Raw genomic sequence first — 14,679 nt, 5'->3', positions numbered from 1 at the left:
TTTTCCTTTTCTCTTTGACCATTTGAAACAGTTAAAAAAATCTGAAAATTCCAAAATAGACATGATTCCGAATTACCCCATCTTCAGGGGTCTCTTGTCTCTATTAAAATTATACCACAAAAATGGTAAATTCCAAAATTTAAAAGAATATTTATTGCATATTTTTTCCTATAAAATATTTATGTAACAATAAAAATGTGATTATTGTCAAAAAGAATATCAATATGTTTCTAAAAATCTTAGTATACCTTAACCTGAATTTAACAATTTCCTGTATTTTTATTTATTAAAAAAAAAGACAAAAAAATGAAATACTATAAAACTCTAAGCTTTTCTTCTATTTGGAAAAATTTAAAAAATTTTGATAACTTTCTAAAAATCAATTTGTTTTTTCAATATTTTTCAATTGGAAATAAAATAAAATGAAAAATTATTCAATGAAACTTACCCACTGAGATGTTGAAATATCCCACTTCTGAGTTGTAGTTCTAGTTGTTTTTGGCCATTTTGAGAACTTTTACGATTACTTCATCTACTGTATGATTATTGAGCATTGATTTAATGACGTCATTCTCAATGACGACAGTAAAGAGGATTTTTGCATTTTCTCGCATCTTGGAAGTATAGTCAACACAATCGGTGTAGTCCGATGGAGTATGACCACATTGCTTAATCAGGGCACTTAGAACATTTTCAACTGGCTCATCTGGCCATCCAAGATTCGTCAGTGTCTCATCGTCAATGAGTGTACTGAGTAATTTAGTAATGCTCTTCTTCAGTGCTTCATCACTCATAAAGATACTATCATCCCCAAGTTCTTCCTTAACATATTCCTCCTTCACTGCAACCTTCGACACTCCTCTTGCCCTTCTCTTGGGCGATTCCTCAATTTTAACTGGAACCTCTTCTTCTCCCTCAACGAGCATATCATCTTCCTCATTGTAAGGAATAACTTCAGTATATTCCTCATTTTGAGGCTCAGGCTCTGGCTCTGGCTCAAATTCCTCAATGATATACGTTGTCCCTTCAAAGGCATTACTATCTCCGTCATTGGCAAAAACAATTGGAGCATTCTCAATAACTGCACCAAGTTCGCGAATACGATCATTAATCTTCTTCTTCTCCGCATTTATGAGAATCTCCTCAACTGCACTCCTATGCTTTGCCTTCATGTGACGCAACAAACAATCAACACGAATAAATACCTTTCCACATTCACTGCAGGCCGACGGATCGACCGGCTGATGAATGTGCAAGTGAGAATTGAGGGCAGTTCTTGTGGAGAATTTCTTGTTGCATGTCTCACAAATGTAATCTATATTATCAAATGAAAAAAAAAACAACAAATGCCCCCATCAATGGAAAATTTTCCACCAAGTGCGATGACGCGACAAATTAAATAATTGACCATATTAAACTCACTCTTAATCCCATTGTGCATCTCCATGTGACGAATGAGTTCTTCCTTTCTCAAATACGTTCGTCCACATTCGGCACATTCCAATGGCTTTTCACCTTCATGCGTGTATTTAATATGAGACACGAGTCTTTACCAAAAAAAAAGAAAGTGGACGTAGACAGCAAAAAAAATTATTAGTCATGGAAAAACACTGGACGAAAATTATTTTTAGAAAAGAAATGCTATAATGGATTATCCGGAGAAAGAATTGAAACAAATTAATCTGAGATCTCACATTGAGATATCAAGATTAATTGATGAATTAATAAGAAAATTCTTCTATACTTTACTTATGATTGATTTTCTTGTGAAAGCTATTAACATTTTTATTACGTTTTCACTAAGTAATTTACAGAAATATTACTAACTAGGCGTTCAAAGTTTCTTGCATTTCTTGAAGAAATTCATTTTCTCCAGAATTATTGTATTCTTGTTTCTTTTACTAAGAATTTAGTAGTTTTGAGATTACTTGAATTATTAGAAAAAAAATATTGTTTCGCGGCCAAACGATAGGAGATATCGATTTATTGTCTTCGATGACCCCCCACATAAGTCATTGTTCTAGAAACACATTCCCCCCTTCAAACATTTAAAAATTTAAAAAAAAATCTGCCACAGGAATATATTTTAATTTTTCGATATGTTTTAGAATTGGTGCAACAGAACAATTATACTTTGAAATACTTTGCTTAGAGAGCGAAAGAATAGGCTTATCCGTTTAAGTCATGTGGCAAAGTCTCGAAAGACAAAATCCCGAAAGCCAAAATACCGAAATCCAAAATCTCGAAAAACAAAATCCTGAATCTGTTAAATTAAAATTATACGGAGAATATTTTGTAATATCCTAAAACACAGAAAATTTCCCTTTGCGTCCAGCAAGTCCGGGTGCAAATCCTGAGAATAGCTATGGCACTTTTAAGAATACGGGATTTTAGCGTTCTGAATTTAGGCTTTCGGTATTTTGGCTTATCGGAATTCTGATTTTTCGGGAATTTGGCTTTCAGAATTTTGGTTTTTCTTGAATTTAGCTTATCGAGATTTTGGCTTTCGGAATTTTGGCTATCGGAATTTTTGCTTTTCGGGATTTGGGTTTTCCGGAATTTTGGCTTTCGGTATTTTTGGCTTATCGGAATTTTGATTTTTCGGGAATTTGGCTTTCAGAATTTTGGTTTTTCTTGAATTTAGCTTATCGAGATTTTGGCTTTCGGAATTTTGGCTATCGGAATTTTTGCTTTTCGGGATTTGGGTTTTCCGGAATTTTGGCTTTCGGTATTTTTGGCTTATCGGAATTTTGATTTTTCGGGAATTTGGCTTTCAGAATTTTGGTTTTTCTTGAATTTGGCTTATCGAGATTTTGGCTTTCGGAATTTTGGCTATCGGAATTTTTGCTTTTTGGGATTTGGGCTTTCCGGAATTTTGGCTTTTGGGATTTTAACATACTTTATTATAACTTCGATTATTTTAGTTTTCGAGATTTTGGCGTTCTCGATTTTGCATTTTTGGAATTTTGACTTTCGGAATTTTAGTTTTTCTGGATTTTGGCTCTCCGGAATTTTGGCTTTCGGGATTTTGACTTATGGGATTTTAACTTCCAGAATTTTAGCTTTTCAGAATTTGGCGTTTTGGATTTTGCATTTTTGGGAATTTGACTTCCGAGACTTTGGCTTTCGCAATTTTGGCTTTTCAGAGTTTTTGGTTTTTTGGAATTTTGACGTTGTGGATTTTGGCTTTCAGCACTTTGGCCTTCGGAATTTTGGCTTTCGGGATATTAGAGTTCTTGATTTTGGATTTCGTGAGTTTAGCTTTTCGGGATTTTTTAACTTTGAAGGATTTTGGCTTTTCGGGATTTTGGATTTCAGGATATTGGCATTCTCGATTTTGGCTTTAAGGATTTTGGTTTTCAGAATTTTAGCTTTTCGGGATTTTAGTTTTTCAGGATATTGGCTTTTGGGATTTTAATTTTAGATATTTTGGCTTCTGGAATTTTGACTTTTCGGGATTTTCGATTTTTGGGATTTTGGCTTTTCAGATTTTTGACGTTCACAATTTTGGTACTCGGGATTTTTACCGGGATCCTTTTATCGTACAGGCCCATTCCACACATTTTATACCAAGAGGAACAGACTAATAATTGTGAACCGAATCTAATCCTAAACGTCCTGAACTTTTATATTTCCTCACTCTTTCAAATGGACAAATAGGCAGCGAAGAATACACGATTCTCAATTGTCCTATTTTACCTATTTTACCCTAAGGGACAGTTTGTCCTGTTTTGAATTAGATAAATTGAATTGAATATTTCGTGAAGTAAAATTTAGAATTCCCGACAAACAAATTTCGAAGTTTCAACTACGATAATCTGTATAATAATAAATTTAATAGTTGTCCGAAATCTAAATTGGATTGGCCGGAATTCCAATTTTATTTAATAGTTGCCGATAAATAAGAACCCCTACCGATGACTGAAAAAAATATTCTACATCGATTATGACAGTCAAAACTAAATGAACCTTGAAAGGATATTTCGTCACTTGGATTAGCAATTGTCGTGACAATTTGCAAATTGTCAGACTATGAGTTTAAACATTCCGCAAATTATTAAATTTAAGAAACATTCTCGTATAAGAAATTGCTAGACGCGTTTTCGAGATATCTTAAAGGAAAATGGGATTTGTGGGTAAGAAAAGGGTAGAAAAAAAAACTAAAGTTATGTTGATGTAGTAGGACTGTTGAGCGTAGAGGAGTTGGAGGGAGAAAGCCTGTCCTAACGAAGACTCATCTAAACCAACGGTACCAATTACTGTTCAGTTGGGGTGGTGATTCTAAGGGGTACTACAACGGCTGACTTCAGAGTGTACTATATCGCCGATAGATGGAGTTATGAATCGGTTCCTCAGTCTTCAACTGTGAAACTGAGAGGAAGCTCAAATCGTGGCTTCCCGGGAATGCCTGGCGATGGAGGCCACATTTTATGTGGGTCAGTAGCATATATTGCTACACTATATTGACTTATAAGGGGTTCCCCGAAGATCGTAAGGCAATATCTCTGATCGTTTGGCCAATAAGCTTGCTCAGGCTCGAACGAATTGACGGACACATTAATCAGATAATTGAATAGAGATAATTTTCTGATATGACTATTTTTTACCGGGTTATAACTAAATTTTTACTAGATTTTACTAGATTGAATATTTTGTAATTTTACTTTGAATATTATCATACTTCCATCGACAGATGTCTCAATTTTCTTTGACAACTTTTCAAGAGGGAAATTCTTCGAAATAAATACTTTCCTCGCGGTTTTGAATATTTTAAATAAATCGATAAGTTTATTTTCTGACTGAAAAAAATCACAAATAATATAGTTTTTTTTAAATTGGGAATAATATGAAATTATCGTAACTGCTCTGCTGTGCTTTAAAATAATAAATTTTAATGAAAATCTGTTTAATTGATTACATTAAAAAATATTTCTAGGAAAATATAAATAATTTTTTAAAATAGATGGTGTATTTTTCCGGTTTTAATTTTTTTTCTTTTTTGAATAAATAATAGTTTCAAAAATGGATTATTTTTTAAAAAGCTGTTTTTTATGCAAATTTGTCATGGAACTTTATTCAATATTTAATACTAAATACTTCAACATTGACCGCGAGTATTAATAATCTTTTAATAAATAAATCAGTGAAGAAAATAGACACTTACCTTGCCTTTCTGTTGAAGGACTTCTTGCAGTATTTACACTGAAAACCATGCTCTCCCGTATGATGGAACATATGAGCACGCAATTGAGTGGCCTGAATGAATGAATTGCCACAAATATTGCACTTATGAGGTCTATCTCCCGTGTGAATCTTCACGTGACGATTGAGAGTTTCTTTAGCTGAGAATCGTGCAGAACACTGCAAAAACCAAATAAATAACCGTCAATTTCCTCCAATGAGAAAAATCATCAAAGATTCTTTCTCACCGTTTTGCACTCGTAGGGCTTCTCCCCCGTGTGCATCCTCCTGTGCTTCCTGAGGGCCCCATTTGATGGAAAAGCCTTTGGGCAAAGATCACAGGCAAAAGGCTTCTCGCCCGTGTGCGTACGAATGTGAATATTGAGCAGAGACAGGCCATAGAAGGCCTTTTCGCAATGAGGACACTGATAGTCCTTCTTGCGAAGTGTCTGCCCCATGTGACCACGGAGGTGCTCCCGTAGGTTATCAATGCGAGAAAATACCTTCCCACAGACCTCACACGGAAGCTCGACCTTTGGGCGTTCACGATCGCATCCGGTGTGCGCCAAATGGCGCTCCAGATGGTACTTTCGGGTGAAGTCTTTGCCACACTTCTGGCACGAATAGGGTTTGCCCGTTTTGTGGGCGTCGAGGTGAAGGTCAAGCACCTCCTGACTCGGACAGGTGGCTTTGCAGAGGTTACACGGGAAGTAGGTGATGGGCGAATGGAGCATTGAAATGTGCTTGGACAGATTCTTGTGACCTTTGAAGGACTTTGGGCACTGCTTGCACTTTATATGGCCCATCTGTTGAGCATTCAACATCAAATAGGAATTTATCAGTAAACCCAGTATATTTTAGCACAAAAAAAATCAAGGAATTTTAGTAGAAAGATTATGAAACAGGTCCCAAAAGAGACAAAAGAATTAAAGATCAACAATAAATTTGGATTAAAAAAATATTTAAATAAAATTTACTTAATAAAAGAATACTAGATCTACTCAAAATACGAAAAACATTTATAAAAATAATTAAATATATAGCCAGGGGCATGACATTTCCTATGTTTCCCATATGTTTCTAGAGTGCCGAAAAAACTTTTGAGTTTATTAGGTATTTTCTGTCATTGTAGAATGAATTAGCAAATAATACAAATATAAAATAAAAGCCAATTTAATATAGAATAGGCAACCGAAAACCCCAAATTGGCAACCTACGTTGTTTTGGAGATATCTCGTGAAATGTGTACGAAAACAGGAAAAAATTTAAACTAAAACTGGTCGCATTTTTCAGAGCTAATGTCACCCCCTGGTGTATAGCAATATTTAATAATCTAAAATAAATTAAGACATCTAATAAAAATTTGAAGATCTTTACTATAAATCCCTAATTTTGAAGAAGGTCTACCGTTAACGCAATCGCTAATATGCTCAATTTTATATCTCAAATTTTCCCAATCAAAAAAAAATTAGAAAAAAATATTTTCCAAAATTATTGTTTGTTTTTTGAGGATAAATACAACATAACCTCACATCTAAGGTAAATATCTGGACGGATAGTAAGGAAATAAAACTCAATTATAAATACATAAATAAATTAATTAATTAATTAATTAATTATATAAACTGCGATATTTTTTTAAATGTTGCCACATAACCTAGAAAAACGAAAAATTGCTCTGAAAAGCTTTTGAGGTTAGAATTTAATTAATTTAAAATTTGAAGAATTTTTAGTTTCAATCAATATCCAAAATTGGTGCTCAATTACTGATCAAAAATTCCTCTAAAATCAGTCTTAAAATTCTTTAACTTAAAATATGATTCAAATTTTTAAGGTTAGGCCATATCATAACCTAAACTTTCTTCGAATTTTTTGGCATCAGAAAAGTAGCTATAAATCTCGTAAATTTTGCAGCCCTACTACTAGGTCTTCCTAAGATCCAGTAGATGGTAATCTTTAGGCAATATGTGCCAAGTCGAAAATTTCAAATTCAATCCAAAAAAGGCTACACTGAGAAATCCGAAAAAGTTAAAATAACTTTCCGAAAATCTTAATTTTACCCTGCAGTATTGATCCAAAATCGGTGTAAATATTACGCTTTTTAGGGGTATTGGAGGTAAAAGTTATCCTTATTCATGTTAATTTTTACCCTTAATAAGGTGTAAAATTAACGCTAAAAATGTTGATATATTTTTACACCTAAAAAGTATTAAATTTCTGAGGAAAAAAAGTTAATCGCACCCTCTTTTTTTTCTCAGTGTACAAATTTTAAGTGTAAGCACTCCACAAGAGAGCAGTTCCACAATCTTTTTTTTTTCAACTTCTCACTACTCGAAAGGAATCTTTCTTTTTTCCTCCTTCCCCCTCATGAGTTCCCTTTCCCGAAAAATATGTCAAAAATGAGGTTTTACTGATTTTTCTCAAAACTAGCCTTGGTGATTTCGTTTATTTTTTGATGTTTTGCAAGTAGTCAAGCTGAACATGTCATTCATAGAAATCTCTAATCGGTTAATTAAAGTCTGTCCGTCTGTTCGTCCGACTGCCGCCAGTTCTAGAGGCCAAACGGTTAGAGATAGCGACTTGGGACCTTCGGGGGACCCCCCATAAGTCGACCCGAGGATCGTTAACATGCCCCTCGTTTTCCCCCACCCCTCCCCTTCTCCTCCAAAACCACGTTTTTTGGGACTGCTCGAAAACGCGTCGTGCGATTTTTTTTTCATTTTTGGATACGTTTTAGAGATTATCCTGGCGGATATTTCGTCCTTATACCGTTGAATCATTTCTAATAACAGTTTTTCAAGGTCAAAGATTAAAAAGACACTAGAGAGCGCATTTATCAAGCGAATGGGGTCATGTTTGGGCTCGTTGGAAAGGTTTTGGAATTTGCTATAAAACTGAACCGGTTCCAATCGGTTCTGTAAACCGGTAATGAACCGGTTTATTAGGGCGTTTCAACTAGGAAAAAAATTTTTTGCACTATTCTGAGGGTGCTCTACATGATGAGACAAGAAAGTTTTTCTTCTACGACCATATGATCAGACGCTGTTTAGAGGTGGCTGAACGACCCTCTCTGTAGAACAAATTTCTGATTTTACCGGATTTTACATTACAGAGAGGGTCGTTCAGCCACCTCTAAACAGCGTCTGACCATATGGTCGTAGAAGAAAAACTTTCTTGTCTCATTAGAGCACCCTCGGAATAGTGCCAAAAAAAATTTTTCCTAGTTGAAACGCCCTACGATTCATAGCCGATAACTATTTTTATTCAAAAATCAATTCTATTACTTTTAAAATAATTTTGTAGGATCTTTTCATTTTAAGAGATGTGAATTTTGATCAACTTTTTTAAAAAACGATGATATTTTTTCATCATTTGTACTTTAGGATACAATCGGACAATTTTGATAAGAATCTAAATTGAAATTTTTTTAATTTCTAAACTTTTCTTGTCTATAGCATGAGCCTCAGGCCTGTAGCCGACCTTAGGGCAGAAGCCTAAGAAGCCGATAGAGTAATGCACTAGACTAGATAGATGTATCCCAAGCCTTATGGAAGCAAAAAATTATCTGATTTCCCAATCTGGTCCAGACTAAAAAATTTCGTAATATCAACAAAATGTAATGTTTTGCTAATTTATACTTTAAAAAAAATAGTAAATTTAGCAATTTTTACTAGATCTGCTGATACTTTCTATTAAAGGCATTAAACATAACGGATATGGCTGTATCTATTTTTTTTTTTTAAATTCGTTTTATAGAATTTTTTTTTTAATTTTTGAGAATTAATTAATTTATTTTAATTTTCAATTAGGTCCTTGACGGACTTTCGACTTAAGCTGAGAGACAGACGATTTTGTTTAACCATTATTTCGAATATAATTACGCTAATCCGTCTCTCGACTAATCCTCAGGTCTGTTAAGACCCTTATACTGACTTCAGACCTAGGCTTAGCCATACGGCTTAACTGCTCTGATTTCTTATCAATCATGATTTTTTGGGAAAATTTAACTTAGGATTGGATTATTAAAGATAAGTGACCTATTAGGCCATCAAAAAGTAATGAAATTGCCCGTTATTTAAGATTTTGAGACCTTCAAGAACTGAGTTAACCCATTAACGATGAAACACTTTTTACGGACTGAAAATCAACAATAAAAATGAAACTGGGAAACATATTCAATGATAAGTCTTACATCTGACCTTGGAAAGTCCAACAGTCTGATTCAGTGTATTTTTTGCCTCTTTGAACGATAGGGACAAAAATAGCCCAAAAATTTAAGTAATTTTTCTGACAATACCAATGAATAATATTTTTCGCTTTAATGAAAAATATTACGTATGAGTATTGTAGTTTTTTATTGCCAAAAGGGTTTTGCTTAAAAAAAATTGGAAGTATAAAAAATAAATAAAATCAATTATGATTGAGAATTTAAAAATTCGCCATTTTTGAGCTTAAATATTTACTACGTAGCAAATAGCTAGAGACTTGTAAAAAATATTCTAGATTCCTTCAATCTTCTACTTTACAATTATGTACAGACATAAGAAAAAATAACTTTAGGTAGTCAGGAAAAATTATTTTCTTTATGGGACACCGGTGTTCCAATCGTCCTTAAAGGGTTAAACCTCTATTCTGATGACCGCTTAATGGGAGCCTCAATCTTAGCCTATGGCTTATCTGCTCTAATTTGTTATCATTCAAGTTTTTTGGACAAATTTATTTTTAAAGAATTGGGTTTTTAAGGGCAAATGATCCACTAAATTCCGAAAACACAATAAAATTTATTATTGTTTTAGATTTTAAATCTTTTGGGAACTGGGGTTAGCCACTACACTGAGAGAAACCCGAAAAAGTCAAAATAACATTCTGGAAATGTTAATTTTACCCTGCAGTATTGACCCATAATCGGTGTAAATATTACCCTTTTTAGGTGTATTAGGGATTAAAGGTACCCTTATTCATATTAATTTTTACCCTTAATAAGGTGTAAAATTAACACTAAAAAATGTTGATATATTTTTACACCTAAAAAGTGTTAAATTTCTGAGGAAAAAATGTTAATCGCACCCTCTTTTTTCTCAGTGTAGTCTGAAAACCACTTTAGGTTAATATCTTTAACCGTTTTAACCATTTGACTTAAATTTGGGATTTGCTGAGTTTGAAGAAAGAAAGTTGTAAAGGACAAGGGACTTACATGAGCTGAAGCCAGATCTTCATCGCAGCAGTAGCACAATCTCTTGGGAGATTTCGTCCCTTTCTCCTTTGGCACTTTTTTGGGAGAGACTTTTTTAGGGCTGACTTTCTTGGGAAGGGGTTTCTTGAAGGTATCCGAAGAATCTTCAGATACCTTGTAGTTTTCCATTGTGATTTCACTCACTTCATTCTCTTCCTTCTTCACGTGGATCACCTCAATCCCTTGCATTTCATCCTCCTGGGGCACCCCCTCCCCGTCAAATTCTGCGGAGTCGTAATCGACTGATCGGCAGAGTTCCAGATGCCTCTTGAGAGCCCCAAGTGACCGGTAAACCTTCCCACATTTCCCACAAACATGCTCAACGACAGTCTCCTCCTGGACATTGATGGTCACTTGAGGAGGACTCGAAGCCTCTGACATGTCCAGATACTGCGAATCTTGAGTATCTTGGGAATTCTCATCCATTTCCATGCATTCAATCTCATTGTTCTCATTGATCTGAACACTGATCACCGATGTTGCCTTTCGGCCTCTCTTGCGTTCCCTCGTACTCATCCCGATGCTCCTTGTGTTCAACCTGGGAGCAGTATTTAGCAATCATTCGGGGACTTCTTCCCAAATTCATCCAAATTCAGGGGCAAATTGTTGCCTTCTTTTGAGGTCAAAAATTTATCCACAATTTTCTGACGTGGAATTTAGGAGCAAATTTACAGAAAAGCGTTTACACTGAAGCATCGATGTGCGGGTTTTCTCACAAAATTGGCCCAATTTCTTCCGGATTGGTCGCCGATCGATGCTTCATTGTAAACGCAGCACCTATCGTAATGGCGTTCCTTCACTTGAAATGTCACGATCAACTTGTTGCATGTTTCGGGCGTTTTGCACCGAAAAAAGTGCGATTTATGCGTAAATAGCAATTGCAAATCCCACTGAAGGACTGACCGAAGAGGAAGGTATGAAAATTGTGCAAGAAAATGTGATTTTCTTACCGTATTTTGGTGAAAAATTGCGCCCCTAAATGCACGATCCACTTTCACATGAAATCGACTGAAGCGCCTCACGACGGTCAATTAACCAAATAATCAACCAAAAGGCGCGCGCTTCTTAACCCAAAAAGCAATTTTCCTAAAATTCGCCTTTTTATTCTCACAAATCTTAACAAATTTACACAGTAGAAAGATGGTAAAATTAATGCTGTTTGGAAATGGAAAAAAAGTAGAGAAAAATTTATCTCATGGCCCAATATGATGAATCCTCAAAAATCCTCAGTATACTTTTGGGCGTTTCCTCCTGAAGATCTCACAGTTCCAATTGGGATTTCTCGATTCCCTCCTTTTCTCTACTTAAACTTCAGAAACAACAATCCACCCAAAATAAAAATTTCCAGCAGAATTATCAAAATGAGCGTGAGCTTGTTGTACAAGACATTCCGTTGCATCGCTCTCAGCACGGTCCGGGACTTGGAGAGTCCTTCATTGGCATTCTGGAGACCTCGCTGACTCCTCAATAAACTCTCCCTTTGTTCACCCAACTCCGACACAATCTAAAGAAGATAGCAAGTAGATAAGACAGCCCTCAATTGTGCGATTTCTGGGCAAAATCCTCACCTCTGTGCCAATTTGTTCTGTTTCAATGGCCACAATATTTGATCTGGCCAAACTGGCTGATGTCCGCTCCAGGGCAGCTCGTCCTTCTAGGATGGTGCGCCTGTTGTGTTCCTCCCAATCGTAATTTGCCATTTTTATCACAAAATTTCAGAGAAAAGGCGTCAAAACAACATTTTTTAATATGTTTCACGAACACTTCGTTTCGCAAACTCTGACAGCTGACTCAAAACCCAGCTGACATAGCAGAACCTTCCCGACCCCGATTGACCATGCATATTCCTTATCGAGTGCTCGATAAAAAGGAAAACTTTTTACATATTTCTTTAATAGAAATTTTCACAAAATTTGAAACTTTTTATTTTATTGTAAAATAAAAATTTCTTGTGCTATCAGAATGCGAATTGATCATTAATTTTTCAAGAGGAAAACAGATCATTAAAAAATATAAAACTGCTTGAAATTTATCATAGCCAGGACACATTTGTAAGAAATTTAATCAATTCGAAGGATGCGTGAAATTTTTGATTGTGAATAAACTCCTGTTCAAGATGAACATGCACGTTCATACAAATAATTTTCAAATAAGGATTTTTTTTATCTTTGAGAGATATAAATGGATTTTAATTTTAATTCATATCGAAGTACTTTTGAATAGTTAAATCAACAGGATATTCATCATATGTCCTCTATTTTAAAGCAAAACAGACGGAAAGACTGGAAGGACTCGGACTTGAAGAAACATTTTCAAAAATTCAGATAAAATCGTTATCCCTGGTATGAACCGTAGAAATACTTGTATTATCACCAGACTTCGAACCGACCATACGTACGCAACACACTCCTACTTAATGAACCAAACTGATTCCCCTACCTGTCCCATCTGCAGCGTTCCACTCACAGTACAACATATACTTATCACCTGTCCCGAATACTCCCAACTCAGAAATAGCATAGGTATCACTGACATGGATTTGAAACAGTTGCTCGGAAACAATATAGTCAATCCAGTCAATCTCGCTAAAGTAGCTCTTTTCATAAGAGCTAGAAATTTAACGATTTAATTTAAAATCTCATTGGTAAGCAACGTTGGTCTTTTTGCAATGTTTCATTAAGTTAAAATTTTGTTCTCTTCTCTTTATTTTCTCTTTTTTTTTATTTAATTATCACGTTATCACGTACAAATTGTTATATCCGTTATATCTATTTAGACGTTTAAGTTATTTTTTTTCTACACAGGTATAGCTAGAATTGTTATTGAATTGTAGTCTTCCAATGTACCGGGTTTTTATATGCATATGGCAATTTGCCGCTGTATTATTAAATAATAATTATTATACAGTGCCCGCTCTTTAATCCGGATCGCCTCAATCCGAACGAGTTATTGACGGTTACATTTAAAATCATTTTGAGGTCATGTATGAATGTGTGTTCAGCAATGAAAATGAATTATCCTGTGATGTTTTTTGTTTATTTAATGAAGTATAATAGAATAGACTTCTCCAATTATGTCTTTTTAATCTTCTTTAAAAGTTTTATTCTAATTCTACAAAAAAATCCTATATTATATTTTCGAGACGTTGAACGAATTCAAAAAATCACGGTTCACGGAGTTCACCTAAGTAATTAAGTGGGGTAAAAATGATTTTGTATAAATAGGGTTAATTTTTGTTAAATAAATCAGATTTGGATAGATATTCCTGAGTTTCACTTCTAACAGCACGAGAATGCTTGTTCCAGAGAAATCGCATCTCCCTTTTGGCCCAAGACTAGCGGCATCCTATTGCCTAAGGATTACCAGCGGCCAATTGGCTCCCTACTGCTAGGAAATAGCGGCTTCTCTTCAAGAAGCCTTAATACCTAGGGCAGGATTTGAGAATTATTTCTGGAATCGAGAACAGCCGAAAGTCAGTCCAAAACAGTGGAAGAATTCCCCAGGAAATTCTCACTAGAGCAAGCGAATAATCAGACGTGATTCGGATTATTATCTTCCTCTATCTTCGGCTTTTCAGCTGTTTGGAGCCGAAACAACTCCAAAAAATATGTTGTATTACGGATATTACTTAAAATAATTTTCATAAACCACTTATCTCAAGAATCTATCGACCTTCATTTTTTATCATTAGAGAGAAACTGAACCACCTAATGGCAGATTTTTTCAATTCGTCTCTTCAAAAATAAAGTATTCTATATTTGCTGTGGATCAGCAATCATAGAATCGAAGTTTAATGATGTGTCGTTAACAAAAAATGCTGATAGAAAGCAAATGCACACTTAGAACAGTTTCACTTTCAGTCACTGACGAGGTCGAATTTCACCTCTGACCACAAAAGCTGAGACTGTAAGGAATCTAAGCAATTTGAGAGAATTTACAGCTCCTTCTATTTTTTTAATACCTATCTCTCCTTCAATCACTTTCCCTTCTAATATTTCTAAGCATCCATTCTTAGGATTCTCAAATTTAAAGGTCAGTCAACTCTGAAAGACAATTCCTTTCTTAAAATCTTCGAATTTCAACCTGATTTTAATATCTTTTTGTCTGAAATTTAGAATAAAAACTTTTTGTCAGAACTATAACTTATAACACAGACCGCTTCGAAGACCGTTTTTTCTCTGTGGACGTCGAATTCTGAAGGTGGTCTGATACTTCAGCGTTGAAACGGGATCCAAAAGGCCCGGTTCTCGTTCATTCAGGAATAT

General features: G+C 34.9%; 2 protein-coding genes across 2 annotated transcripts; both read right to left on the bottom strand.

The window, feature by feature from the left end:
* Positions 1-135: 135 nt before the first annotated feature.
* On the bottom strand, positions 136-11,432 carry LOC129798169 (protein suppressor of hairy wing). Its single transcript, XM_055841175.1, has 6 exons — positions 11,365-11,432; positions 10,376-10,952; positions 5,430-5,987; positions 5,165-5,361; positions 1,423-1,547; positions 136-1,315 (listed from the first exon to the last, which is right to left on the bottom strand). Exons 2-6 carry the CDS (start codon positions 10,928-10,930, stop codon positions 489-491), a joined length of 2,262 nt encoding a protein of 753 aa, XP_055697150.1. The 5' UTR covers positions 10,931-10,952; positions 11,365-11,432; the 3' UTR covers positions 136-488.
* A 63-nt stretch (positions 11,433-11,495) lies between these two features.
* On the bottom strand, positions 11,496-12,206 carry LOC129798168 (vesicle transport through interaction with t-SNAREs homolog 1B). Its single transcript, XM_055841174.1, has 2 exons — positions 11,983-12,206; positions 11,496-11,918 (listed from the first exon to the last, which is right to left on the bottom strand). Exons 1-2 carry the CDS (start codon positions 12,112-12,114, stop codon positions 11,715-11,717), a joined length of 336 nt encoding a protein of 111 aa, XP_055697149.1. The 5' UTR covers positions 12,115-12,206; the 3' UTR covers positions 11,496-11,714.
* Between the last annotated feature and the right edge of the window lie 2,473 nt (positions 12,207-14,679).

The sequence above is a fragment of the Phlebotomus papatasi genome, chromosome 1, assembly GCF_024763615.1.
Source record: "Phlebotomus papatasi isolate M1 chromosome 1, Ppap_2.1, whole genome shotgun sequence".
Taxonomy (NCBI): domain Eukaryota; kingdom Metazoa; phylum Arthropoda; class Insecta; order Diptera; family Psychodidae; genus Phlebotomus; species Phlebotomus papatasi.
The sequence above is the reverse complement of the archived record's forward strand: the minus strand, read 5'-3'. Positions and strand labels throughout refer to the sequence as shown.

Excerpts from the sequence above, each read along its gene's own strand:
- LOC129798169 (XM_055841175.1), bottom strand. The coding sequence starts at position 10,930 with ATGAGTACGAGGGAACGCAAGAGAGGCCGAAAGGCAACATCGGTGATC. Across the intron at positions 5,362-5,429 it reads AGCCCTACGAGTGCAAAACG|TGTTCTGCACGATTCTCAGC; the intron begins GTGAGAAAGAAT and ends TGGTTTTTGCAG. Across the intron at positions 1,548-5,164 it reads TCCTTCAACAGAAAGGCAAG|ACTCGTGTCTCATATTAAAT; the intron begins GTAAGTGTCTAT and ends TTTTTGGTAAAG.
- LOC129798168 (XM_055841174.1), bottom strand. The coding sequence starts at position 12,114 with ATGGCAAATTACGATTGGGAGGAACACAACAGGCGCACCATCCTAGAA. Across the intron at positions 11,919-11,982 it reads CAGAACAAATTGGCACAGAG|ATTGTGTCGGAGTTGGGTGA; the intron begins GTGAGGATTTTG and ends TATCTTCTTTAG.